General features: G+C 39.9%; 2 protein-coding genes across 8 annotated transcripts in view; both read right to left on the bottom strand.

Annotated features, from left to right (window-relative positions):
• The window catches only part of MPP4 (MAGUK p55 scaffold protein 4), a 61,240-nt gene extending 59,237 nt beyond the window's left edge, over window positions 1-2,003 (bottom strand). The window contains exons 1-3 of the mRNA XM_056808494.1: window positions 1,687-2,003; window positions 1,433-1,630; window positions 904-1,063 (exon numbers count right to left, since the gene is read on the bottom strand). Coding sequence (XP_056664472.1) covers window positions 904-1,063; window positions 1,433-1,630; window positions 1,687-2,003 — 675 coding nt within the window. The remainder of the gene's footprint in view (window positions 1-903; window positions 1,064-1,432; window positions 1,631-1,686) is intronic.
• Window positions 2,004-2,402: 399 nt separating this feature from the next.
• The window catches only part of ALS2 (alsin Rho guanine nucleotide exchange factor ALS2), a 97,451-nt gene continuing 73,404 nt past the window's right edge, over window positions 2,403-26,449 (bottom strand). For 6 of the 7 annotated variants that reach the window (XM_056807323.1, XM_016425188.2, XM_016425187.2 and 3 more), the window contains 15 exons: window positions 21,308-21,406; window positions 20,558-20,722; window positions 18,648-18,759; window positions 18,326-18,403; window positions 17,928-18,061; window positions 15,736-15,903; window positions 15,315-15,435; window positions 13,760-13,917; window positions 12,480-12,602; window positions 10,328-10,504; window positions 9,825-9,870; window positions 8,240-8,301; window positions 7,217-7,366; window positions 5,415-5,511; window positions 2,403-3,612 (listed from right to left, as the gene is read on the bottom strand). In XM_056807323.1, coding sequence (XP_056663301.1) covers window positions 3,574-3,612; window positions 5,415-5,511; window positions 7,217-7,366; window positions 8,240-8,301; window positions 9,825-9,870; window positions 10,328-10,504; window positions 12,480-12,602; window positions 13,760-13,917; window positions 15,315-15,435; window positions 15,736-15,903; window positions 17,928-18,061; window positions 18,326-18,403; window positions 18,648-18,759; window positions 20,558-20,722; window positions 21,308-21,406 — 1,729 coding nt within the window. In that variant the 3' untranslated portion in view covers window positions 2,403-3,573. The remainder of the gene's footprint in view (window positions 3,613-5,414; window positions 5,512-7,216; window positions 7,367-8,239; window positions 8,302-9,824; window positions 9,871-10,327; window positions 10,505-12,479; window positions 12,603-13,759; window positions 13,918-15,314; window positions 15,436-15,735; window positions 15,904-17,927; window positions 18,062-18,325; window positions 18,404-18,647; window positions 18,760-20,557; window positions 20,723-21,307; window positions 21,407-26,449) is intronic. The other variant, XM_056807324.1, reaches the window with a different exon arrangement.

Genomic DNA, 26,449 nt, shown 5'->3' with positions numbered 1-26,449 from the left:
AGATGATGAATAAACATCTGAGATTAAATGCTATGTGGTCAGCTTCATCCTAGAGGCACCCATCCCTCCTCTCAGAGGAAATGAGGGGGGCTCATGGATGAACAATGCTGAATAAACTGTCATTTTGTCAGCTGGTTTTGCACAACATTTTGTTTCGAAGGGGGAGCTCCCTTTGGGAATGCCTATGTCAGAAGCAACTGGTTTAAAAAACTAAAGATATTGGGGGGCGCTAGATGGCTCAGTGGATTGAGAGCCAGGCCTAGAGACGGGAGGTCCTAGGTTCAAACCTGGCCTCAGCCACTTCCTAGCTGTGTGACCCTGGGCAAGTCACTTGACCCCCATTGCCTAGCCCTTACCACTCTTCTGCCTTGGAATCAATATACAGTATTGACTCCAAGATGGAAGGTAAGGGTTTAAAAAAAGCAAAAACTAAAGACATCATTGGAACTTTTCTAAAAAATGGCATTCTTTGTTGAGATTGTTGTTCTGCCTCCATCCTCTATTTCCTGCTTATCTTTGCAGTACCCCTTAGGAGACCAGGTACCCCAAGTACATTTTAATAGGAGAACCCGGGGAACCAGTCAGTCTTGCTGGGTTCGGTGTAGAATCTAAGAGCTCTGAAGTTTGGAAATCTTTATTTTTCTATTTCTGTTATTCTGGGTGCGTAAGTGATAGAGCGGGGGAGAACGGCCCTTGCTGACATGTATGAAGCGGCTGTTTTTCGGCAGTCTCTAATTCCCTGGCAGGTTGTACGTGGACTGTGGCCCTCTCACTGCTAAAAGGGTTCCTGTGTTATTGGGAAAGTCCCGCTCGCTCAATTCAGGAGTGAGGCAGCCACAAGGAAGGCGCAGTACGGCACGGCCCGGGTTTGGACGACGTCGCCCCACTGCTCTTTGAGCTCACACCGTTTTCGGATTTCCCTTCCTGCAGGTCCACAGTTCGCCTCTCATTCTGAAGGCTGACTGGAGTGCGGATGGAACCCACTGATTCTGAAAAACAGATTCTGCCACAAGATTCCCGGGAACAAAAGGCAAACCACCTGCGGTGGGGGTGGGGTGGGGGGCTGGGACCGGAGTAAAAAGGGTTTGTAGAACCTGATTTTACACGTTGTGAGGGTGGAGCCCCTTTTGTGATTCTAATGGTTATTTTAATAACACAGCCATTAGTTTTGAGTTAACAGTCAAAGCGATAGTTTGCTTTATAAAATGATAGGGATTAGCAAAGAAAGGTAGTTGAGGGTGCCATCAATCTTGTTTACATCTTTGGACCCGAAGTCTACAACCAAGAGTTACTACTGAGCCCATCACACCCTGCTGGGTGGGAGCTTCAGGCTGGCAGGTGGGGGGGGCGCTTTAGGTGGGAGCTCCAGGCTGTCAGGTGGGGAGGGGGGGTGCTTTAGGTGTGAGCTTCAGGCTGGCAGGTGGGGGGGGGCGCTTTAGGTGGGAGCTCCAGGCTGGCAGGAGGGGGGGGCGCTTTGGGTGTGAGCTCCAGGCCGTCAGGCAGGAGGGGGGGCGCTTTAGGTGCGAGCTCCAGGCTGTCAGGCGGGGGTGGGGGTGGGGGCGCTTTAGGTGCGAGCTCCAGGCCGTCAGGTGGGGGTGGGGGTGGGGGCGCTTTAGGTGCGAGCTTCAGGCTGGCAGGAGGGGGGGCGCTTTAGGTGCGAGCTCCAGGCCGTCAGGTGGGGGGGGCGCTTTGGGTGTGAGCTCCAGGCCGTCAGGCAGGAGGGGGGGCGCTTTAGGTGCGAGCTCCAGGCCGTCAGGTGGGAGGGGCGCTTTGGGTGTGAGCTCCAGGCCGTCAGGCAGGAGGGGGGGGCGCTTTAGGTGCGAGCTCCAGGCCGTCAGGTGGGGGGGGGGGGGCGCTTTGGGTGCGAGCTCCAGGCTGTCAGGCGGGGGTGGGGGTGGGCGCGCTTTAGGTGCGAGCTCCACGCCTTCAGGCAGGAGGGGCGGCGCTTTGGGTGCGAGCTCCAGGCAGTCACACAGGAGGTGGAGGGCCACTCGTTTGTACATATCAATTAACCAAACTGCTGACTCCCAATATTGTCAGTAGAAGACACCAAGAGTGCGAAGGCCTTGGAAAGGTTGGCCATAATAATGGACTTGGGGACCAGCCAGAGGGATCTTTTTTTTTGCGTCACTAATGAAGGGCAAAGACATGAATGTTTTCTTTTTCTATCCCCGTCACCGGGTCCGAAGCCTTCTCTATAAAAGGGCCTCCTCTCTGGCTCGGGGCTTTGGGAAGGGCTCCTCTCCGTAAACCTATGATTGAGCTCAGAGTTCTGTGTCGGTGGGAAACATTTCCGCCACAAGATGCCATTCTGAGACGTGTCTCAGGCAAAGGCTTGGTGGCAAAGGGGAGAGGACGTGGGCGCGCTCCCGGGGCCGGGTCCCTACGAATCATGCAGCCACTTCAGAAAGAGAACATGTTTTATTATGAAAACTGCTGCTCTGTGACAGCCAGCATTCCCAAACGGTATTTTAACTGGTTTTGCCTGATCCAGGGAGGGCACGGACCACGATTCCGCTTGTGATGGGGCTCCACGGCGCTCCTTGGCCTTGTGAGCCGGAGGGGTGTTTCCTGCAGCGGCCCCTCGCGTGGAAGGGACAGGACGAAGAAGAGCACCACCCGGACTCACAAGGGCACACCGGAACCCAATCCCCTGAAACCACTCTGGGCAAGTTTAAAAAAGGAAAACACTGAGATTCTCGGGTCACAATACTTCTGAAACAGGAACGTCCAACCAGTCTGGTTTTTGCTCCCTGTGAGTGTGGGGGTGGGACGGGGTGACAACGGCCTCCTTTCGGGTCTCTCGGCGCTCCCGCTGCAGCCTCCTGCCCAGGCCTGCACGCGGCCTTCACAGCTTCTCTGTTAGTGTTTGAGTGTCGGTCGATGCCGTCCTTCCCAGCAGTGTGGTAAGGAAATGAAGACAGAATTTCCATTTTTTCTATTCAGAGACAGCAGGAGGGGCCCCTGGCGCGCGCCTCGTACTCAATGAACAGGGACAGTCATGATCACAGGCCTTTCCACCATGCAGGAGGGTTCCGGGGACAAGCTTTGGAAAGGTTAAAAGTGCAGGCTAGAATTCTCTTTTCTCTCTCAGTAAAAACACAAGATAAACCCATGATTGAAAAGAATTTAAGAAGGCAAAGTGTGGTTTCAAGGTACAATCTGATTCTTGAGAAGGGATCCAGTCAGTGCCAAGAGAACTGAAATAACCAGGAGCTCAGAGTATTCACAGACTTCCCAAGAAGCCCCAGAGGCTCCACGCCGAGTCTGCGGCTCCCGTCCCCAACGCTGCGGCCAGACGTGGGCTCTGAGAAGGTGGTCCTGGATCGGGCAGGTGCAGCCCGGGAGCCGGTGGCATCTCTCCGTGCTGCCCCATGAGGCCTCCTCCCGGCTTCTCCGCCGCAGCCCTTTTGGGAGCTCAGGCGCCGCTCCATTGGTGGAGCTCGCATGCAGGAGCACAAGGTCCTCTGTGGCTTTGGGGGGGGGGGGGGTGTTCTGGGCTCCTCGGGGGAAGGCTGAGCTCCGGATGCAGTCCCGGATCCACACACCATCCGGCTTCCTGGTGGCAGGGCTTTAGTTCAGCTTCTCCCGCTGGATCTGAAAGTAACATGCCTGGAAAAAGAAATCAGGGCTGAGTTTTAGAAACCAAAGTCACATCTCAAAGATGTTTGCTGAGCGGAGTCTCGAGTGATCTCAGCACCAGACTTACTGGTTTGGTTTTTTAAACCCTTCCCTTCTGTGGGAGAATCAATACTGTGTATTGGTGCCAAGGCAGAGGCACAGTAAGGGTTAAATGACTTGCCCAGGACCTCTTATTTCTACGCCTGGTTCTCAATCCACTGAGCCACCCAGTTGCCCCCACTGACTAGTTCTTTTTAACAAAGAAAACACCCCTTCCCTTCCATTCCTTGTAGCAACTCTAAGACAGAAGAGAGACCCAGGATAGGCAATCTGGGTTCAGTGACTTGCTCAGGGTCACATGGCTGGAAGTGTCTGAGGCTGAATTTGAACCCAGACACCCCCCCCCCCCACCACTCCAGGCCTACTGCTCTCTCCACTGTGCCACCTGACTGCACTTGGGCCTACTAGTTCTGCCAGACCCCTGGAGGCAGCATATCTCTTTAGGATGTGCACAGTCTCTAGGTAAGACGTGACCAAATGCCAGGGTATCATGGGCCACAGACACAAAATATGAATCCCAAGTGGAAGGGAAAGGATACTGTGTAACTGAAAATCTATTACCCTAAAAACTACATTTCCTGGGATCCCACTGACTTCCTGTCATTATGTACTTCCTGTTGACAGGGGATAAATTTAGTGGGCGCTCTTGCTCTGTCTCTTTACTTCCTGTCTAGCATGGTGGTGGTAAGCAGGGATTTTGAACAGGCTAGTTAGCCATGGGCACGTGGGTTTTTATTTTGTTACCTCTTTATTCCTTTATTTCTAATTAATAATTAATAAATTATAATAACATTAATAAATAATAATTAATAAATCTCTTAAAATTTTAATTTTTACAATATACAGAGCCCCAGCGGGGAGGGAAAAGGAAGGGAGAAGGCCGAGCCGGTGAGACAACGCTCCTTTGGAATGAGGCAAACTCCAGTGGAGAAAATGAGTGAGACCCCCCTCCTAGGGGGAGGCCTGGACAGAACACTCTCTCTGAATGGGCCCCAGCACTAGAAGGGCAGCTGCAGGGGGTCGTGGAGGCTAAAAGGTCCCCATCAGGGGACAGTGTGGGCCTGGGCGGCATGGGAAGGTGGTTTGGAGAAGGGGCAGTAGCCAGGAAAAGGTTATTATTCTAAATAAGGCAAAAAAGAAGAGACTCAAATGGGCTTGTTCTCACTTTCACCGGCTCAGGTGCCCATGTGGCCACCCCTGCCATGGAGTCCAAGTGCCAAGGGCACCACAGGCTCAGAGAACTGCCCTCAGTATGGATATATAAGAAACAGACTGGCAGGAAAAAAGGGAGCAGAGGGCAATGGGAGAACAGTGGTTGAACTGCAAACTCCTTACTGACATGGATCAATTCCTCAGATCTGCTACTACAGCAAACGGAAATTTCTGAGCATTTTCTGGAGCTATAAAAAGATTCCTCTATATTTTTATTGAGTATATAATTAACTTACAAGGGTTCAACATTTAAACAACTTAGTAAGCAATGGTGCTCTGAGCTCCTTGGGGAAGGAGTAACTAGAAATCCATCTGGTACCAGATTTGCTTAGCTCTCCTTTTGAGATGTGCCTGGCCAAGTTTTAAGTTATCAGAAAAAAAGAACATATTTTAACTCTTCTATCTTTTGCTTAATCCTCATTGCCAATAAGCCTTCATTTTAAAAAAGTCAAAGAGCAAACTTTAAGGCAGAAAATAAGTGGTGGTTAATCAGCATTATTAAAAAGGTGAAATACACTCACCTTCAAGGTAGTGAACATGATTCCCTGTTCCCCATGCTGGAGATATGGATCCATCAGATCCTCAATGAGATGCACTTCAGATCCCAAGTTCCTAATCCTGTCAGAAGAAAAATGGGCCTGGTTATTAACAGTCATTCACCGTCCATTGTCAAGGGGAGGGGGCAGCTGGGTGGCTCAGTGGATAGAGAGCCATGCTGAAAGACAGGAGGTCCTGGCTTCAAATTTCCTACCTGTGTGACCCTGGGCAAGTCACTTAGCCCCCATTGTCCAGCCCTTACTCCTCTTTTGCCAAGGAAACAACATACAATACTGATTCTAAGATGGAAGATAAGGGTTTTAAAAAGAAAAGAAAAGAAAAAGCAACCGGGATAATAGAAGGAAAAGATTGTTTTGATTCAACTAAGAGGATAAAAGACTAGCCTAATAGAAGATAAGCCACTAGCAAGGTACATACAAAATTATGAACTTATTCACATATCTGGAGTTCTATACTGTATCAAAAAGTACCAGAAAATTAAGAGCCAGATGAGACCTTAGAAGTCTCCAACCCTCTCATTTTCAAAGGAGAAAACTGAAGCTCCTCCCCAAAAAGGTGAACTAATTTTCCCAAGATTATTCAGACTGAAAATGGGTGGATAGTACTTTAATTCAGGTTCTGTGACACCAAATCCGGGACTTTTCCCTTTTGACTCAGAATAGAGAAAAAGTACTTTTTTCCCTTCCAACTTTTCCACCTTGACCTAGAGAGTATCTAAATTAGTAAAGCATGTTTATTTTGCTATTTTACTTCTTCTAGAGATGTGAGATAAATTAAAAACTGAGGAATGACATTTGCAAGTTCTCTGTGCTCCAAGTTTTCTGTAATTAAATACCACACTAAAAATTTTCGACTCAATTTACAGTACAGTTACAATTCTCAACTTTTGTAGGGACAATGTTGCTAGAAAACAGTGTGAAAGTCAGAAACATGAATGCTGGTACACTGAACCAAATGGGAAATAAGGGATTATGTATTCATGATCACCAGAAATTCCTGAAAATACAGTTTTCTTCATACAATTCTTTATAACAAAACATTAATTCTGATAACATATACTTTTCCTAACACATGATAACCATGAAGTAGCCCATAAAAGGACAGAGAAGAACAGGGAGGGGAAGGTGCAGCAATGTCTGAAGAACCTTGAGGCAAAAAGAGGAGAGGAGCAACCTAATGTCCCTTTCTACTCCATGGCTGAACTATTCCCTGATGAAAAGTGCATACCTTGAGGTGAGTCTTTTCCCTGGTTACGGCTCCCTAACTTCTGGCTGCCCCATGAGCACTGGCAGGAGAATGGGGTCCCCACCACCTCATTTACCCACAAAATTAGCCACCTCCCCATTTTCCAATTCTCTCCTCACTAACTCAAGAGGTTACTTTAATACTTTCTGGAGCACAATCACACACACACTTATATATCTTTCTTCCTTTATGCAGTTATAAACTTGCACATATAGTACTTCTCGTTTTTTTCCTCAGTGTGCAATAGCTATAAATATACACAGTTGCCAACACAAAAGTGAAAATGAGGTTACTAATAAAATCACACAAATGTTTAAAGTCACAAAAGTTAAATGAGTGAATGTTGAGGATTTATTTTATTTTAAATGTCATTTTTTCCTCCTTAAAAGGAAGCCAAAGACAAATTTTATTTCACCATTTTCCCAAATATAAGTCCTGTTCAGCCTACCTCCTTTAAAAATGCTTATTAATTTAAACTTTTAAAATTTTCCTTAAAAGCATGAATGGTAAAGCTGGTCACCTGGCCCGTAGCACCACATATAAGAAAACGGGAAACAGGTCATCCATGGACCACAAGAAGTCTTCCTGAAGCGTAGCAAGGACACTCTGAGATATCTCTTCAAAAGTCTGATGGATAACTTTAAGTTTGTCTGATGGAGTAAATGTAGTGCTGTTGCAAGAGAGTAAAAGAGACACATGTAACAACTTTCTAATTGCTGAAGATAAAAATCAGACTTTTATCATATGTACTTGGGGTTCAAAGGCCTTAAAATAGACATCTTTACTTAAACAAAAAGAATTATAAATCTCTCTTCCCAATAAAACATACTTCCTCCCACCTAGCATATAATCTCTTATTCTGGCCTAATTTATAGTCTTATATGGATAAATAATGTATACAGAAAAGCCTTTTGATTTCTCAAAAAGTGTCAAGTATTGCCTTTCCATTTATCTATTGAAGCTTACTCTGCAAGGCACAAGGCCAAATACAATGGGCAATACCAAAAAGCTTCTAGTCTATCAGAAGAAATAAGGCATGTACATGAATAATTACAGCATAATGCAGAAAGGGCAAATTTACTTCTGTCTTAGGTAGAAAGAGGGCAAATCAAGAAAGGCTTTATGAAGAAAGTATCTTTTAAATTTGAACTGGGTCTTAAAGAAAGGGGAATAGAGGTCAAGAAGTGATAGGTTGGATTTTTTGGGGGGTGGGGGAACAAACAGTATGAATCAACTCAGAAGGAAAACTCTGATTTTAACCAGGAGGCCATTATAGACAGGAGGGATAACTGAGAGGTTAAGACTAGAAAGGTTGGTTGTGGCCAGTTCATGGCAGGTTTTCAAGAAAAGGCAAAGATCTCCAATGATTTAGGATAGAAGATCATCTATATTTTTCAGAAAGCCTCAGTTTTAGCTTGTGGCAAAAGCAAAAATCTGGGGATTCAAGAAAAATCAGAATCTTCCAAAATTCATTATCAGTGTACCAATTCTGGAAACTCACTAATGCCTTGAATCAATTAATGTTTTAAAATTTAAAAATTACCTGATTTGTTGTAGACATTCTACTGCTGAGGCAAAACAGGAATCTTTTGTAGTAGGCAAAACCTGTACAAGAGAACATTTGTATTTGAAGAATAAAAGGAAAAACGATTTATTTTTGCAATCATAACAGAATGCCTCCCTCAGTCACTCAGAAAGCAGTCAATAAACATTTATTAAGTGCCTATTATGTGCCAGGTTATTGTGAAGATTGGATTTGGCTATCTCCTGATTGTAACAATGAAGGTACTTAGCTCTTCCTTGATAGTGAAGATAAAATTGTAATCCTTGGTCTATTTTTAGATTTTAATCCCAAAAGTGTTAATTCCGTATTTAAAGTCGATCTACCCATTTTAACTACAAAAAGGTGTTAACTAACCACAAAAAGATGTAACATCCATTTCATACATTGAGTGGGCAGTCCTGGAGAGGAGCATCTGCTATGATTGGTAGATGTAAAAATTTAGGGGAGGTGACACAAGAGAAAAAGGTCTTTAAATAGAGGGAAAAGGGACACACAACAATCAATGAAGAATAAAGAAGAGTCACTGGGAGGAGAGACTGGAAGACAGACACTTGAGAAGAGATTGGAAGACTGATGAAGACACTTAGCTGTGGAATTGGACCCCTGGAGGAGCTTCTGCAGGAGACCTAAGACTGCTTTCCTTTTAGATGGTCACTGTGGTGAGTGTAAAGGCTGATTTAGTTTCCTAGCCTTTCTGGAGGTGTGGACCTGGTGACCACCAATCTAACATTCAGTCCAACCAACCAAATAAATCTAACACTCTGTATTAAGAGCTCAAAAAGAGGCAAAAGCCCGTACTTGCCCTCAAGGTGTTCACAAATACGTACAAATAAGCTATATATAAAGGAATTTAGGGAAGTAATCCAAAGAAGGGAAGGGACTAGAATTAAGAGGGATTGGGAAAAGCTTTCTGTAGAAGGTGGGATTTAAGTTAAGATTTAAAAGAAGCCAGGGAAGCCAATAGGTGGAGATGAAGAGGGAGAAAATTCCAGGTATAGGGGTGAGACAGAAAATATTAGGACCAAGAATTAGAGAGTCCTGTTCATGAAGTAATGAGACCAGTGTCATTAGATCAAAGAATACATAGTAGAGAATACAGTGTAAGGAGATTAGAAAGGTAGGAGGGGACTAGATCATGAAGGGCTATGAATGCCAAAGATTTCTGTATTTGATCTTGGCAACATTGGAGTCTGAGGAAGGGAAGGTGGGGAAAGTGACATGGCTGGCTCTAACCTTTATGAAAATCATTTTGTGGCTAACTGGAAAATGAGTTGGATGAGGCAGGTAGGCCCACGCCAGTGGGCTATTGCAATGAGTCCATTCTAGAGTAGTGGCAATGTTAGAGGAGAGAAGGAGGTGAACTGAATAATTGTGGTAAAGGAGAAATAGGCAATTCTTGGCAACAGACTGGATATTAGGGGTGGAGGGGTGGGGAAATAAGGAATAGTAAGAAGTCAAGGATGATAGTTGGGTTTTCTGGTACCATTTTTCAGGTATTATTCAGGTTTTATGGTAAAGGTACTTCTGGTATGTGCTCTATAAATCAAGCCCAATTTAACCATACCTTTTTAGTGTCTCCAAAGACCGACAAAGTCACTGGCCAAAATTTCCTACAAAAAGATGCCATAATTCTATAATTATAAATCATTACTTACAGTAGACACTATTTAAAGATATTATAATAGCTATATTGATATTTTTCCATTCTGCCTGACAACTTTTTCAGATCTAGGTATAATTCAAGTGCAAAAAATGTTTTGGGGCAGTTGTAGTAGAATCCATGAATAATATTATATTTGCAGGTTCAGTAAACATTACAGAGGGGAATTTGGCTTTCATTTATTAATATAGTGTGAAACAATCTTGGTCAAGAATAACTTAAATCTAGTCTATCTCATATCTTTATAAAGTCTAAAGGTTACAAATCAATATTTTGTTCATCAGTACAATGATCATCAATATGATGAACAGGGAAGGAAAATATGGTAGGTCATAACTCAATACCAAAAGTATGAAAGGACTGCTATATTTAGTGAAACAATTTTGCCTTAAAACTGGCACACTCACCTTTGCACACCAAGAAAGCTCAGGAGAGCAGTGTCTGGCTGTTTGTTGAGTCGAAGAACACACTCCCAATAAATATCTTCCTCTCTATCATTCTCCAAGGCATACAGCATAAAGAGTGGTGGGTAGAGTCGAGGTAACAGTACAGGCAGCAGTAACCCAGAACTCGTGACCACATAGCTATAAAACATTGGGAGGTAAAAAAGAAATAAAAAAGTTATGGCTGAAGAGATGATCAACACTTTCAGGCTCTAAAATTATAAAGAAAGGAAAAGACAAAGCAATGTACAAATAAAGAAAAGTGATTACCTCTCAATAGATAAGTAATCTTTGGGACTGGAACAATTATTAAAAGAAGACCAGCAAATTATAAATGTCCACATGAAAGCATGTTGCAAATACTAAGAGAAATGGAGAAATGCCAGCAAAAATGACAGGCTTCACTTTTGTTATTGTTGTTCAGTCATGTTCAATTCTTCATGACCCCATTTGAGGTTTTCTTGACAAAAACACCAGAGTGGTTTGCCATTCCCTTCTCCGGTTCATTTTAAAGATGAGGAACTGAGGCAAACAAGGTTAAGTGACTGGCCAGAGTCACACAGTTAGTAAGTATCTGAGGCTGAATTTAATTCGAAAATGAGTCTTCCTGACTCCAGACCCAGTACCCTATACACTGAAGCTTTTAGCTGCCCCAGGTTTCATTTTACATGATGCTAAAAGTGGCAAAAAGAACAAAAGATACCAAATGGGAAAAGTTGAAAGGTCTGTAGGAAGATATGCATATTGATGCAATATCAGAGTAGTCCAACTATTCAGGATTTCAATGCGAGAAAAGGGACAAAATTGAAACTTTGGTCTAGAAGTCCCATGAATTGGTGTGTATCCCAGGGAAGTAAAAATCTAGCAGGCACCAAAATATTTATAATTGTGGGAGCAAAGAACTAGGGGAAAAAACTGGGTATCCATTTCTGAATAAACTCTAGTCCACAAATATGTCAGTCAGTCTCCAAGCATTTACTGAGCACTTTCTATACATCAGGCGCCATACTAAACAGTAGAAATACAAAGAAAGAAACCAATAACAAAGTAGTATGGTTTTGCCAGTCAAGGAGTATACATTCTAATGGAGAAGACAACATGCTAATATGATAAATAGAATATACTGCAATCTGAAGGGGGAAACATTATCAGCTGGGGGGTGGGGGTGGGGCACGGCAGCAGAAAGGCTGCCTGAAGAAGGAAAGGGTCTAGTTGAGTCCTGAAGGAAGCCAGTAGTGATAAGGGGGTGGAGTATTCCAGGCATGGATGTCAGCCAACTACAAAGGAATGGAGATGGGAGATGGAATGTCATGTATGAGGAACAGCAAGTAGGCCAGTGTCACTGAACTGTAAAGTAGAATGGAGGGGAGGAAGGTATAACAAGCTAGAAAATAGCCAGGAAAGAAGGTAAACCCAAAATCCTAGTGCAGTTTTAAGCTTTCACAACTTAGATCCGTGTATAAGCTGCAATTATGTGTCTAGTGTTTGACAGCATGTTTCTCCCTGCTTCTTCCCTCCCAGAAACTTATCATGAGGGTTACAATGCAAGATAACCAAATTTCTCATGAAATGATCTATCTGGTTGTCCTCAAACCCACAAGGAAACCAATTTTATCAACTCCTCTTTCTTTTTCTCTCCAACAAGAGTTTGTGAGCCATTCTTTCATTAGGCTTCAACTTTCTTTCTTTTTCTGGTTTCATTTTAGAGCCGGGATGCCAAGATGGACACAATTCAGCTCCTTTTGTACAATGTCCACTTACTGCTTACTGTTCCTGGCCACCATCACCTGTTTCATGAATTCAAATGTCCCAAGAATTCATCAAGTGAGAAGACTTTCTCCATACTTAAGTAGGTTGGTCCTTGGAAATCAGATACTGTCAACTGCCAGGTCTGCACTAGAATTCTTTCTGGCACCACTGGGTTTGTTGGAATGTGCCAACACCCAGCTCTGTGTGGTGACAAGGGATTAGGGGAGATGAGCCCAGCTAAATTTAGAAAGGTTTAGCAACAGACACTCAATTGCCAAAGGATGAAGTTTTTCTGACACAGAAACCAAATAAATTCTACCAGAAGCACTTCTTCATAGTGTAATCCTTTGAGATGACCTCCACTCACCCTGGTTCTGGAGATTCTGACCTAGAATCAGACTTTCCTGTGCAGAAAGATTTCCTTTCCTGGGGTAGAGGAACAGACAATGGAATTGTGCTGCCCTCTTCAGGAAGATCAGGAAATAGGAACCTGAGGAAGGAGAAATTGATTATACTTTGGGAGTTCAAATATTTCTGTACTTTTTTGTATTCTACTTGCCCATTTAAAGTCCAATGAAAGAAGAATTTATTTCAACTTATTCTTAGTCTGCTGAGATTTCTTGTCATGGCATAGTTTCCACTAGGTGAAAATACTACAGCTAGTTGTAATGAAAACTGTGACTGAAGATGCAAGGCCAGTTTCTGTCATAAGCATTTTAAAAAGCAGAGAAGATTTCTTTGTATTAAAAAATGTTACGTAGATCCTCAACAAATAACACTATTAGGTACTAGATAGTCACAATTACATTTAATCTAATATAAACTTCCTAAAATTAAGTTTTTAAGAAGTCAGACATCTTACAGAATTAAAGATTTCAAAGGCTACAAAATGATGTGATCATCGGCCTCAACCCCCTCATTTTATGAAGAACTATAGTTCACAGAGATGAAATTCCTTACTTACAACAAGGTTTTGTAAGTCAGAAGCATAATTTAAACTCAGGTCTTCTTAACTCTACTGAAGTAGAGTAAAAGTCTGTCATAATATCAGTGGAAAGGATTTCAAGGCTACAGGCTATCATCTTTCTACTGGATTTCTATTTAAAGTAACATTTCAACGACATGATCTTTTTTTAATGTGAGGTGTGATTCAATTATAGATGTAGTAAGCTTTAGAAACACTACACAGGGAAGGCTGCATGCTACAGAGGACATATCAGTGGACTGGGAATTAGAGCATCTGCCCAGCCATCTCAGGTCTCCCATATGTAACGTTACACCTGTTATTCAACTTTTCTGAACCTCAGTTTCCTCATCTATCAATAAGGAGATAGGCTTGGATGACCTCTAAGGTCTCTTGTACTTGTATATTTGTCATCCTATCATGAAGTCAGTGCCTCTTTCAGGGTAAAGGCCTCTTTCTGAGAGTGTAAAAATAAATTCAACAAGTAAATATTGCTATCAAAAATGAGTCTTTGTCCTTTATCTCAGAAATCCACTATGCAAAATTTCTGAAGTCTTAGGGGAAAAAAGTGGTGATTCTTAATGAAGCATTAAAAAAATCAAAGTGAGGACAGACTCAGTCTCAAGGGGAAAATGACTTTCTATTCTGCTTAAAGAACTTCAATTCACTGTATATCCTCTGACCTGACCAGCTGGAAAATACGCTTAAGGTAGGACTGAATCTCTTTCACAGCTTCTTGCAATAATCGCCGATTAGCTCCCACTCCCACATAGGTCATCCTATACACTGCAACCAAGGTTTCTATGAGACGACCCAAAGGGTGCAGAGGAGTGTCACAAGCCTGAAAGAAAAAAGAATTCTTTTAAGTGATTCAGCAAACTATGAAGCAAAAATAAACATGGCCAATCATTTTTTCCAAAAGCCCTCAGATATTTAAAAGATCAGAAGTCTTAAATTTCTTTTAATTAATTAATTTTATTATGTAAAAACTTATACCTTCCATCTTAGTATCAATACTGTGTTCCAAAGTAGAGAATAGTAAGGGCTGAGCAGTGAGGGTTAAGTGACTTGTCCAGGGTGACACAGGCCAGATGTCTTAAATTATAGTTCAGAGAAATCAAACAAAATCTTGATTCTGAGATATTTTCCCAGATATTTTCACATTAATATAAGTTCCAATTCAGGAACATAATTTAACATTTAAGCCTTTTTTTTTTTGTGGTGGGTAAAGGATCCTTCCTTACCGTCTGTCTTCGAAACAATAGTAGTTCTAAGGAAGAAGGGCAGTAAGAGCTGGGAAATGAGGGTTAAGTGACTTACCCAGGGTCACACAGTTAGCCAAGTGTCTAATGCCAATTTTTTTTTTTAATCCTTACCTTCCGTCTTGGAATCAATACTGTGTATTGGTTCCAAAGCAGAAGAATGGTAAGGGCTAGGCAATGGGGGTTAAGTGACTTGCCCAGGGTCACACAGCTGGGAAGTGTCTGAGGCCAGATTTGAACCTAGGATCTCCCATCTCTAGGCCTGGCTCTCAATCCACTGAGCCTCCCAGCTGCCCCCCTAATGCCAGTTTTGAACCAGGACCTACCAACTCCAGGCGTGACTCTCTATCTACACTGAGCCAACCAGCTGCCCATGTATATGCACTTTTACAAAAGTGTTAAGCCTTGTCTTAGAATAATGTCATTCACAAACTCTACAGCAGTGTCTAGGGCTTCTTTATTCCCATGGCTTTCCTTCCACATCCTCCTATTATCATCTACTTATTTTCTTCTTGGAATAACAGCATCTTAAAGCCTGGGCCAATAAGTACAGAGGAAAGGCCCAGGAAGTAGAAGTGAGCTCACCCTCTGACAAACAAGTCTTTGCTTCTGCCAACAAAAAATCACAGAGCTTGCTGAGCTCTGAGATGCCAATCACTGCACTTGCTTGTGACTCATATCCTCTGCCCTGTCAGACATCACAACTTCCTAATTTGGGAAATGTGTTATGGAGCAATGGGCTCAAATTCAAATAAAAACAGATCCTTGTAGGTTATATATTGACTTAGAAAACCACAAATTTACCTATCTATATTGTACTGTAATTTCATTTGTTTTGTTAAACGTTTTCCAGTATATTTTAATCTTGTCCCAGTGGCCTTTGAGTTTGACGCTGCTATTCTAGAGTGATATAGGAATTATTTAGGAAGCAAACACAGAAGTAGACAAATATTTAACTAACTGGCTTCTGATTTACCTTTATTAAGTATTTCTTTATTTCATCATATTTCTCGACAGTGAAGGCACCACCAACATGCTGTGGAATGAATTCCAAACTTTCCAATGTCTGGGTATGTGAACGACTTAATATCTCTGGACTGTAAGAAGGGAAGGGTAAGTTTACATAATGAAGCAAACATGATTCTTAAAAATGTATATATCACTACATTCTCCCAAACTTGGTGTTATGTCCCAGATGTGGGCTGGGAACATACATGCATACATACAGTGGACTTTCTGTTTCCCCAGAGAGGAAGTCAGAAGGAAGCAGAAAATAAGCCTGTAATAATGATGAAGTTTAAGGTAGCTTCTATAATGTTCTCAGAGCAAAAGGTTACACTTTGGGGCTCAGTTCTGTGTAGTTTCAACGTTTCCCAACGAGCTGCACAGCCACTCACCTATCTCGGTGCTGGCGACGATTGGTGGTTAGGGCTACAGCGATGTTGTCCCATGCTTTCCAGAGTTCTCCCTGGCCTGGGTTCTCACAGCCTAACTGGTGCCAGCATTCTTCAAATACTGCTTTCCATTTCTCATCAGCAGGCACTGCCAGGTTTCCTAGTTTCCTACTAATAAAATAACACAAAATTTTTATTGCTTTATTCCTTACACAATAAGAACTTAAGCAGAAAGTTAAGAAGCTTCCCCATGTGTAAACTGTAAGATTCTGAAGAAGAGGGGTAATGGCAATGCTTATTAGAATAGGGTAAAAAATGTGAAATTAGGAGCAGTTAAATGACTCAGTGGATTGAGAGCCAGACCTAGAGATAGGAAGTCCTGGGTTCAAATTTGACCTCGGACACTTCCTAGCTATGTGCCCTTGGACAAGTCACTTAACCCTCATTGCCTAATCCTTACCATTCTTCTGCCTTGGAAACAATATTTCATATTAATTCTGAGACAGAAGGTAAAGGTTAAAAAAACAAAGAAGTTACAATATACTTTAAGGCATGTGCCATCACACACTATTAATTCATTTCTGTACCCTAAAAACTATAGTTCCCAGCACCCTACTCTCCTCCTGTTGTTACATGCTGACATAGGCAGCATATAAATTTGGGTATTTCCATCCCTCTTTTCTTTCTGTAATGGCAGCAGTGGTTGGCGGTCTTTTTAAACAGGCAAGGGAGTTTAGTCATGTGGTTCTATTTTGTTAGATAATTACCCTTTTATTCCTTTACTTCTAGTGATTATTAATAAACTTTATAAAATATAATGCTTTGAGTATTGGATATTAATTTAAATCCCACAATACAAAGTACTGACTCTGAATTAGTTTTATTATCCCCCACTTCTCTTTACTGATTTCTGCAGTGGATTTCCTCCTACAATAAAGAACTTGTAATTTTTGCCACAGAGGCTAAGCAAAACCTTGAATTCTATTACACATCAGGTAACATTAATTGATGCATTGATGTAAAAAATGCAAATTGGAAAAACTATGTGGCACCTCTTCTTAAGCACTTCTTAGGTTAAGAAAAAAAGAAAAATCCATTTTGGTAAGAGGTTTTAGGGAAACAAGTATATTCAGACAAGGCTGTAAAATGCAAACTGATGGAATATTTTTGTAGAACAATCTAGAAGCAAAACTCACAAAAGTAGTCATATCCTATTACTCAGTAATACCACTCAAAGGGAATATATTTTTTAAATAGCTATTTATAATTACAAAAAATAGAAACTTTCTAAATATCTACTAAAAGGAAAATATCTAAATAAACTTGTAGCATATAAGTATACTGAACAAAAACAGCTAATGTAACAGAATACAAATGAGAATGACAAATGTGAGGAAATAGGGATGACATAAAATAATGTGAAGTGAAAGAGAAACCAGATCAAAATACATATTAATTGGGGGCAGCTGGGTGGCTCAGTAGATTGAGAGCCTGGGCAAGTCACTTGACCCCCATTGCCTCGCCCTTATCATTCTTCTGCCTTGGAACCAATACACAGTATTGCTTCTAAGACAGAAAGTAAGTGTTTAAAAAAAAATACACATTAACTAAGTAAAAGAAAATAAATTCACAAATGCAAGAATAGACAAAAATAATGAAAGGAAACATTGAAGAAGGGGAGTAACTAATAAGCTGCTATAGGCCATTTAGGGAATTTAAAATACTTTCAAACATAAGTTGAATTAGTTTATTTATGGTATAAAGTTCACAATTTTGAAAAAAAGTGCAGAAAATATATTGAGCTCTCATCTGAACAAGGCATCTGGCATGGTATTATGAAAACAAAACTAAAATAGGTATCCATAAAGAAAAAGTGGCAATGTCAATATGAAGGAAATGATGAATTTTAGTCATATTTCTCCTTTAATCCATAAATGTAAACTGGAAAAATATAATCCTTGTTTTCCATATATATTTAGACTTTATAAGCAAAGGGATTGAGGTCATCCTCAAACCAGAACCTCCCCATAAAAAAAGTAGATATACATAATTCAGGTGCCAGGTGACTTGTCAAAGGTACTAAATGGTTCAAAGAAAAAAACTTTTAAAAACCCACAATTCAATAAATGATGTTGGTAAAAGCATAATAATTCTACAGAACATAACAGGAGACCAGAATCACTATAAATACTTACAGAATTTTGGGGTGGTCTTTCTCACTCTCGTACAAACTGGGTTTGAAGTATGTTCCAGTAATTTTTATCCCAGATCCCCATTCCCCATTGAAAAGACCTTCAATGTAATCACCATTTGGCATAGTCAGTGTTCCCTGAGTAAATTTAGGGAAAGAAATTTGCAATTAGTGGGAACGTTTCTAATTAAGGGTCAAAGAGAAATCAGCCTGTAAATTATGAATAAAACTTGGCCTTAATCCCCACTTCTTCTATTGCTTCCAATCTTAAATTCTTAAATACAAATATGTTATTTTTTCCCAAGAGTTAGTAAAAAGTACAAGAGAAAAGAGTATATTTTCATAAGTATAAAGGAAGTATAAGGAGGTGTATCACATGTGTAAAAAATAATGTTTTGCAACCTTTCCATTAAGTGTCCAGTCATCTGAAAATTCTCCCTCGTAGACAGTATCATCTTCTGAGAGTAAAATACCAGTTCCCTATTTAAAGAAACAAACATATGGTGATAATATCATATGAAAGAGAGATGATGGCTAAAATCATAATGATGAATTTAATACAAAAGGAAAAAATAGAAATCTAAGAAGGCAATTCAGATCAATAGGAAAAAGATAAAAATTAATTTAAAAATCAATAACAATGACATATTTACATGTATGCATGTATATATGTATATGAATGTGTATATAAATATGTATTTATATTCACACATATTCTACTCACCATCATTTTATTAAGGCTAAATGTTCCTTCATAGTATAATCCAAACTGGGTAACTACCACACCATTCCCCTGACACATATCATCTTGCCACATTCCCATATATTTTTCTCCCCTGCAAAAGAAAAGAAAAACAATGCAGATTAAAGATAAATTTGTCAAAACAGTGGGCTAAACAACTGCATGTGAGGTATGCTTGACCTCAACCTTTTTTTTCTTAGTAGATCTTTTCCCTATGTGATAATCAGAGAGGTTTCACTGTTAGAACAGACATACATTTTGGTAGCAAACTCTGCTTTGTCCATCCCTCTCATCCCCAATATATCTGTGAAATTATAGCAGTTATTGGCAGGAAAATGTAATGTACTTCATAAATGTTCAATATACAAGCAACTTCAGGAACACATCTCTAAGAAATAATCATTCAATTCCATAAAAATACACTCTTTTGCCACCCCACCTTTCTTGGATACCTGAAATGAAAAAAGAGAGATTCCAAAAACATAGATCAGTTTCTCTCTTGATAAAATGGAAATAATCCTATCAATCCTTAACATGAGGGGAAATGATAACATTAACAACTCTTTCAAATAATTGAGGATGTAGCAACAACAAAAAAGATTTTAATGAAAGAATATACTTAAATCTACAGGTGATTAGATTTCTCTCTAAATTTTTGTTACTAAATATAACTAAGTTTTCTTTTATGAGTTTTTCTCTTGGCAAACATGACATGTTATGTAAGAAATATTACTTTCCAATAGTTTCTAAAGTACTTTGTAAATTATAAGCACGATGCACAAGTTGTTAATTTTATATTTGTAGAAATTGCTCATCTTTTCTTTATTTCCCCTAAAGCAAATTAAAAGTAGTAATTTTTATAACTTCTCTTCTCTCTCCTATTTTTCAAGTTTTTTACTGGAGAGGACAGTAGGTTTTGTGTGTGTAGAGCTTAGGAGAATTTTGTACCAATATTAACTCCAAATAATATGCCTGGCCTTTTACTAAATGTGATTTATGTGAATTGTCATAAAAAAAGTGATGCATTAAAAAGAAGCTTATTCTTTGCCAGTTTTCCTGTCATTTTAAACTTCCTCTTCTTTATTCCCTAAAACTAAACCATTCAGCCCCCCATTGTGAATTTCAAAACTACTCCACCCTATTCAGACCATTCTTTAGAAGATGGGATTTAGCTATTTCCTGATCAATAACAATAGAGATACTTGGAATAACAGAATCAGGTCTTGGAAACTACAATCTCCACCCTACTCAGTGTAACAAGATTAGGAAGGGCTGCAGCAAACTCAAGATTTAATTATTTGAGAATATGGCCTTCAACAGGCATGTGCAAAAAAAAGGAGAGACCTTTGGGCAGTCCTAGGTCAAGCTAGAGCCACCATTGGCACATGTGAGACACAGGAGAACACCCTCTGGATTTCTCAGGACTTCCTCTGAAGAGTGCTAGAGTCAGTTAGAGGCTGGTGCTTGGAGTTGGAGGAGCCCCGTGGACTGCTTTCCTACAGATTGGTCACGTGAGTGATAAGGACTGATCCCTTTCCTTGCCTTGGCTATCCAGGGCCTTACAGCCTGTTTTGGCTCAGCCTGAGCCAGAGTGGGTATTTAAACTTCTTTTTCTCTCTCCCTCTCTCTCTCCTTCTTCTTCCTCTCACCCCCCCCCAATACTTTCTTCCTCCTGTTTGTAATAAAAACATCATAAAAAAAATTTGGCAGCTGACTTGAGTGTTTCATTTAGGAATAACATAAGTGAATTCCTTGGCAACCTTAAATGAATATATATCAGTCTATTTAAAGTGATTTCAATATCACACCTTGAAGCATCTTTCCTTTTTGAGGCATGAATCTTATTTTCTCAGTCTAAAAGATGAAGATTAATAAGAAAGGAAATAGTATACCTTGTGATATCATCAAATACACCATATCCAGACTTTTTATCCATCACCCATTGGCCAATGAACATACTGGGAGAAGAAGAAGTCAGTTTACCACTGCGTAGAAGGCCATGACCGTGACGCATGTTATCCTGAAAGCAGCCTTCATATACCTCTCCATTGGCATAGCTGTAGTTGGAAGGAAAGGGCAAAGAGCAGCATACATATTAAGCTGAAGCTTTCAAATACCGAGCTTCTCCTTTACTCTTTCAGAATAAGAAATTTTAATTCACATTCAAGTTTTACTGGTAATTCTATTTTTTTTTTAATACAGTATTCTACAAATGAAGATGTTCATTTATATTTTAATTAACCAAAACAAATGCATTGAAGCCCAGGATTTGTTATTTTGCACTACTACAGAATATCTCAAGTTCTTTCCTCAGTTTCTATGGCTTGCAGGTAATAGCAGAACTACAAAGGAGAGATTACTATATACTACCATTACTATAGGAGATTATGATAAATACAAGAATTTTATAGGCAAAAATAATATTCATGAAACTAGGAATGTAATTTTTATGAGATTTAATAAATACAAACAAACCATTTTCCAAATTTTGGAAAAAATGTTGATTTTTATATATATACAGTTAATGAACTAGACTGAAAAGTAAAATTTCACTATGGGAATATGTATTTTTTTTAGCATACTATGACAATTATAAAATGTTTTCTAGCACTACTCTATCAAAATTTGAAGGACACATTTACCTGTAGACTCCTTGACCACACATTTTTCCTTCTTTCCAATATCCCACATAATGGTCATCCTTGTTCAGTGCTTTATTTGGGACTTTGTATTCCCCATACCTGCCAAAGTAGATAAAACATACACTATGATTTTATTTTTGAGATGGAGAATTTCTGACAAAAATAGCCAATGGGAAAGGAAATGCTCTGACCATGTTCCCTAACCACAGGTGCTCCCCAAAGCTCTATCTCCTAAGTCCCTACTCTCCTTTTTCTCTCCTCTTTTAGGTGACTTCATCAGCTTCCATGGTTTAATTACTAGCTCCATGAATATGACTAACAGATCCATATAGCCAATTACTTATTGGATATTTCAAACTGGATCTGGGAGGCATCCCAAACTCAGTATGTCCAGAACATTGCTGCCAAATGATTCCTCACTCAAGTGACTTTTCTGTTTAGTTTTAAAAGTCTTTCACAACCTGGTCCCAACCTATCTTTCCAGCCTTATTGAACATTATCCTGCTTTCTCAAACTTATCTTTTCTCTATTCTTTACATATAACACTCTAACTCCCATCTGGGACCCTTGTTATTTATCCTTCATTTTCAGAGGATCAGTGGCATCATGGGGTGTTACCTTGACTTGCTCATGAACTGAATTTAAGTGAGGCAGTTACACAAAATCATCAGTTTCACTCTCTCTTGTAGTCATCAAAAACTAGTGGCAAGACACACAAGTCACAAGACTACTGGTGATGTCAGGGAATGCAGTGGATGACCTTGGCATCTTCAACGTCTGACCAAACTCTAGGCATTCTATAGTGCCCACTTCAGCTGCCTTTATGGCTATTGGAACAAACTGTTCTTCATTCACCTATTCCATCAGAGAAGTTTTCACATGCTTGCCACAGACATCCTCCTAACTTACTAACAGGCTTGAGGTCTGTTGCTTGCCCTCAACCTGGTTTAGCCTATCTGCCAAGATGCTTTTATCAGAGTGTGGCCACTGTACATGCTACACCAAAGGTGAATGAGAAGCCCTCATACCAGAGGGGCTACCTCCCTGGGGCCAGGTGCCTTAGCACTGGCCATCCCTCTGTCCCTGGAATACATTCCCTTCTTTCTTTTACCTTGTAAGAGTCTCTCTCTTCTTTCAATTCACAGTTGATGTACTTCCCTCTACTTGAAGCCTTTCCTGATCCTTTCAAAACACTTGGTATTTAATAACTTTATATTTATGATGTACACATTTTATTTTAATTTATTTTTAAATTTATTTATTTAGAATATTTTCCCATGGTTACATGATTCATGTTCTTTCCCTCCCCTCTTTCCTTCCCGCCTCCTGGAGTTGACAAGAAATTCCACTGGGTTATACATGTATCATTGTTCAAACCCTATTTCCATATTAATATTTGCAGTAGAGTGATCTTTTAACATCAAAACCCTAATCATATCCCCATAAAACTATGCGATCAATCATATGTTTTTCTTCTGTATTTCTGCTCTGTTCTTTCTCTGGATATGGAAAGCATTCTTTCTCATAAGTCCTCTGAATAGTCCTGGATCACTGCATTGCTGCTAGTAGGGAAGTCCATTACATTCAATTGTGCCACAGTGTATCAGTCTATGGGTATAATGTTTTCCTGGTTCTGCTCTTCTCACTCTGCATCAATTCCTGTAGGTCTTTCCAGTTCACATGGAATTCCTCCAATTCATTATTCCTTTCAGCACAACATCAGATTCCATCACCATCAGATGCCACATTTTGTTAAGCCATTCCTCAATCAAAGGGCATTCTCTCATTTTCCATTTTTTTTGCCACCACAAAGAGTGTGGCTAGAAATATTTTTTGTACATAAATTTTTCCTTATTATCTCTTTGGGGTACAAACCCAGCAGTGGTATGGCTGGATCAAAGGGCAGACATTCTTTTAAAGCCCTTTGTGTTTAATTCCAAATTGCCCTCCAGAATGGTTGGACCAATTCACAACTCTACCAGCAGTGTATTAGTGTACCAATTTTGCCACATCCCCTCCAACATTTATTATTTTCATTTATTGTCATATTGGCTAATCTGCAAGGTCTGAGAGGGTACCTCAGCATTTTTTTGAATTGTATTTCTCTAATTATGAGAGATTTAGAATCATGTATTTATTGATAGTTTTTATTTCTTTATTGGAAAACTGCTTATTCATGTCCCTTGACCATTTATCAACTGGGGAATGACTTGATTTTTTTTGTACAATTGACTTAGCTCCTTATAAATTTGAGAAATTAGACCTCTGGTAGAGATTTTTGTTATAATTATTTTCCCCCAATTTGTTGCATCTTCTCTAATTTTGTTTGCATTGGTTTTGTTTATATAAAACCTTTTTAATTTAATGTAATCAAAATTATTCATTTTAGATTTTGTAATATTCTCTATCTCTTGCTTGGTCTTAAATTCTTTCCTTTCCCATAGATCTGACAGGTATACTATTCTATGTCCATGCCATGGTGTACATACTTTAATATACATTTGTTTCCCTCATTAGAACAAACTTATTGTAAATAAATATAGGCACATTGATCCTGGTGAGCAGGAATTGTTAGATTCTTCATACTTGAACACTCAAGGACTAGTACAGTGCCTGACAGAAATTAGGTATTTCGTGATCCAATAATACATCACTACTAGGTTTGTGTCCTAAAGATTTTTTTTTAAAAAAGGGAAAGGGACCTGTTTGTACAAAAATATTTATAGCTGCTCTGTTTGTGGTGGCAAAGAATTGGAAACTAAAAGGATGTCCCTCGGGGGCAGCTGGGTAGCTCAGTGGATTGAGAACCAGGCCTAGAGACGGGAGGTCCTAGGTTCAAATCTGGCCTCAGACACTTCCTAGCTGTGTGACCCTGGGCAAGTCACTTGACCCCCATTGCCTAGCCCTTACCACTCTTCTGCCTTGGAGCCAATACACAGTATTGACTCCAAGACAGAAGGTAAGGGTTTAAAAAAAAAAAGGATGTCCCTCAATTGGGAAATGGCTGAACCAATTGTGGTATATGATAGTAATGGAATACAATTGTACTATAAGGAATGATGAACAGGATGATTTCAGAAAAAGCTGTAAAGACCTACATGATTGGAAATAAGCAGAACCAGGAAAACACTGTCCAGAGTAACAGCAATATTGTAGAACAAACAAATGTGACAGACTTTGCCACTATCAGCAATACAATGATCCAGGACAATTCTGAGAAAGTACATAACAAAAAATGCTACCCCACTCCAGAGAAAGAACTGTTGGAGAAGGAATGCAGATGAAAGCATATAATTTTTAACTTATTTATTTGGGTATATGTTTTGGATTTGGTTTTATAAGATTACTCACAAAAATGAATAATATGGAAATATGTTTTGTATGATAATTCATGTAAAAGCCAGATTAAATTGCTTAAATTGGTAGAAATAACGTTTTTAAAAAATACGATAAGGGTTTAAAAACAAAGAAAATAGGTATTTCAGAAAAAAATTGATGCTTGATTGAGGAATGCCCAGATTTAATCTATTTTATGACTTTATAACTCTCATTGTGAAGAGCAGGGAAAATCAATCAGCAAAGAACACTCATAAGAGTCAGTGACCTAGGTTTAGAGACTAGACCCTGACCCAACTGTAATTCAGTTTTTTAAAGAAAATCTATTAGCACACTAGAATTTTAGGTGCTCACAACCCAAGATCAAAAATGAAATTATATGATGTAAATCAATTTTCACTGTCAGTAGGAGGGAACTCTTAAAGATCATAGATTTAGTGCTAGAAGGCCACTTAATCTAATCCTCTCTTCTTTTTTTTTTCTTTCCTAAACCCTTACCTTCCATCTTAGAATCAATACTATGTATTGGTTCCAAGGCAGAAGAGAGGTAAGAGATAGACAATGGGTTAGGTTAAATGACTTGTACAGAGTCACATAGCTAGAAGGTGTCTGAGATCACATTTGAACTCAGGACCTCCCATCTCTGGGCCTGGCTCTCAATCCACTGAGTCACCCAGCTGTCCCCCCAAACCTCTTATTTTTAAGATAAGGCAGCTAAGATTCAGAAATGCTAAGTTACTTGCCCATGATCACACTCATAGAGTCAGAAGGGAGTTTTTTCTTGACCCTTCATTCAGCATTCTATCCACTAGACTACACTGGACACTGGACTTAATTTGGATAAGTAATGAAAATAGATATCTTGTGGATTTGAAATTACTTTTCATCTGATAGTTATGCTTAAGACTACATGAAAATATTGTAGGCTGCACCAATGGAGGGAACACTGAAATTACAGATTCACTGGCATATTGTAAGTAAATAAAGACACACTGATAAAATAAAACTTTTCACATGACCTGAAAACTCCATAAAAAAAATTCGCTTTTCTCAAATACACCACACATACTATTAAGAATGTCAACAGATGATGATTACAACATAGATTTGCCTTTTAATATATATGAAATAAATTCATGGGTTGAGTACAAAAAGCAAAAATAAGAGTCTTTGAAATGATAGACACCTAGTGATAATTATCTTATAATGACTTATAAGTTAAAAATAACATGTTCAATAAGTTATTTTTGTTACCAGATTGTGGTTCTTGCTTTCCTAGGGTCTCACAATTCAAAACTCAGGTCTTACAAAGGCTACAGATGACTGTTGACAAGACTGTGGGGTCCCTTGGCTGAGGCCATGCTGCTGTTCAGAGTAAAAAGGTATGGAATTGGGGAAAGGAGGGAAGTGATAACATACAGCCATATAGTGATACGGTCTTCTTGGTTGTGGAGACCTTTCACTAGCCCAGATGGCTTGGGACTACAGTAGGACTAGAGGAAGCTCTCTCCCTGCAATTCCAAAACTCCAAAGAGAAAGGATTTGAGTGGGCATTTTCCCCAGGCAAAGGCTGAGTGAAAACAGTTGTTGTGTCGACTATAGGACCTGAACCACAGGAGTTAGAGCTGGGTCCTAAACAGAAGAGGATGGAAGGGATGAGGGGTGGCTGTTTAATCACTCTCAGATCACAAAGATTATCTGAGATTATATTCAGGCTGAATGGTGTCTGGTGTGGGACAGGGATGGAGATGTAGAACTCTGTCTTGTCTCCACAGAATATGTTGCCACTGTATAAATGAAAATCTG

This window comes from Monodelphis domestica, chromosome 8 (assembly GCF_027887165.1).
Source record: "Monodelphis domestica isolate mMonDom1 chromosome 8, mMonDom1.pri, whole genome shotgun sequence".
NCBI classification, from domain to species: domain Eukaryota; kingdom Metazoa; phylum Chordata; class Mammalia; order Didelphimorphia; family Didelphidae; genus Monodelphis; species Monodelphis domestica.
Note: the sequence above shows the minus strand (reverse complement) of the source record. Positions and strands in the feature narration are given on the sequence as shown.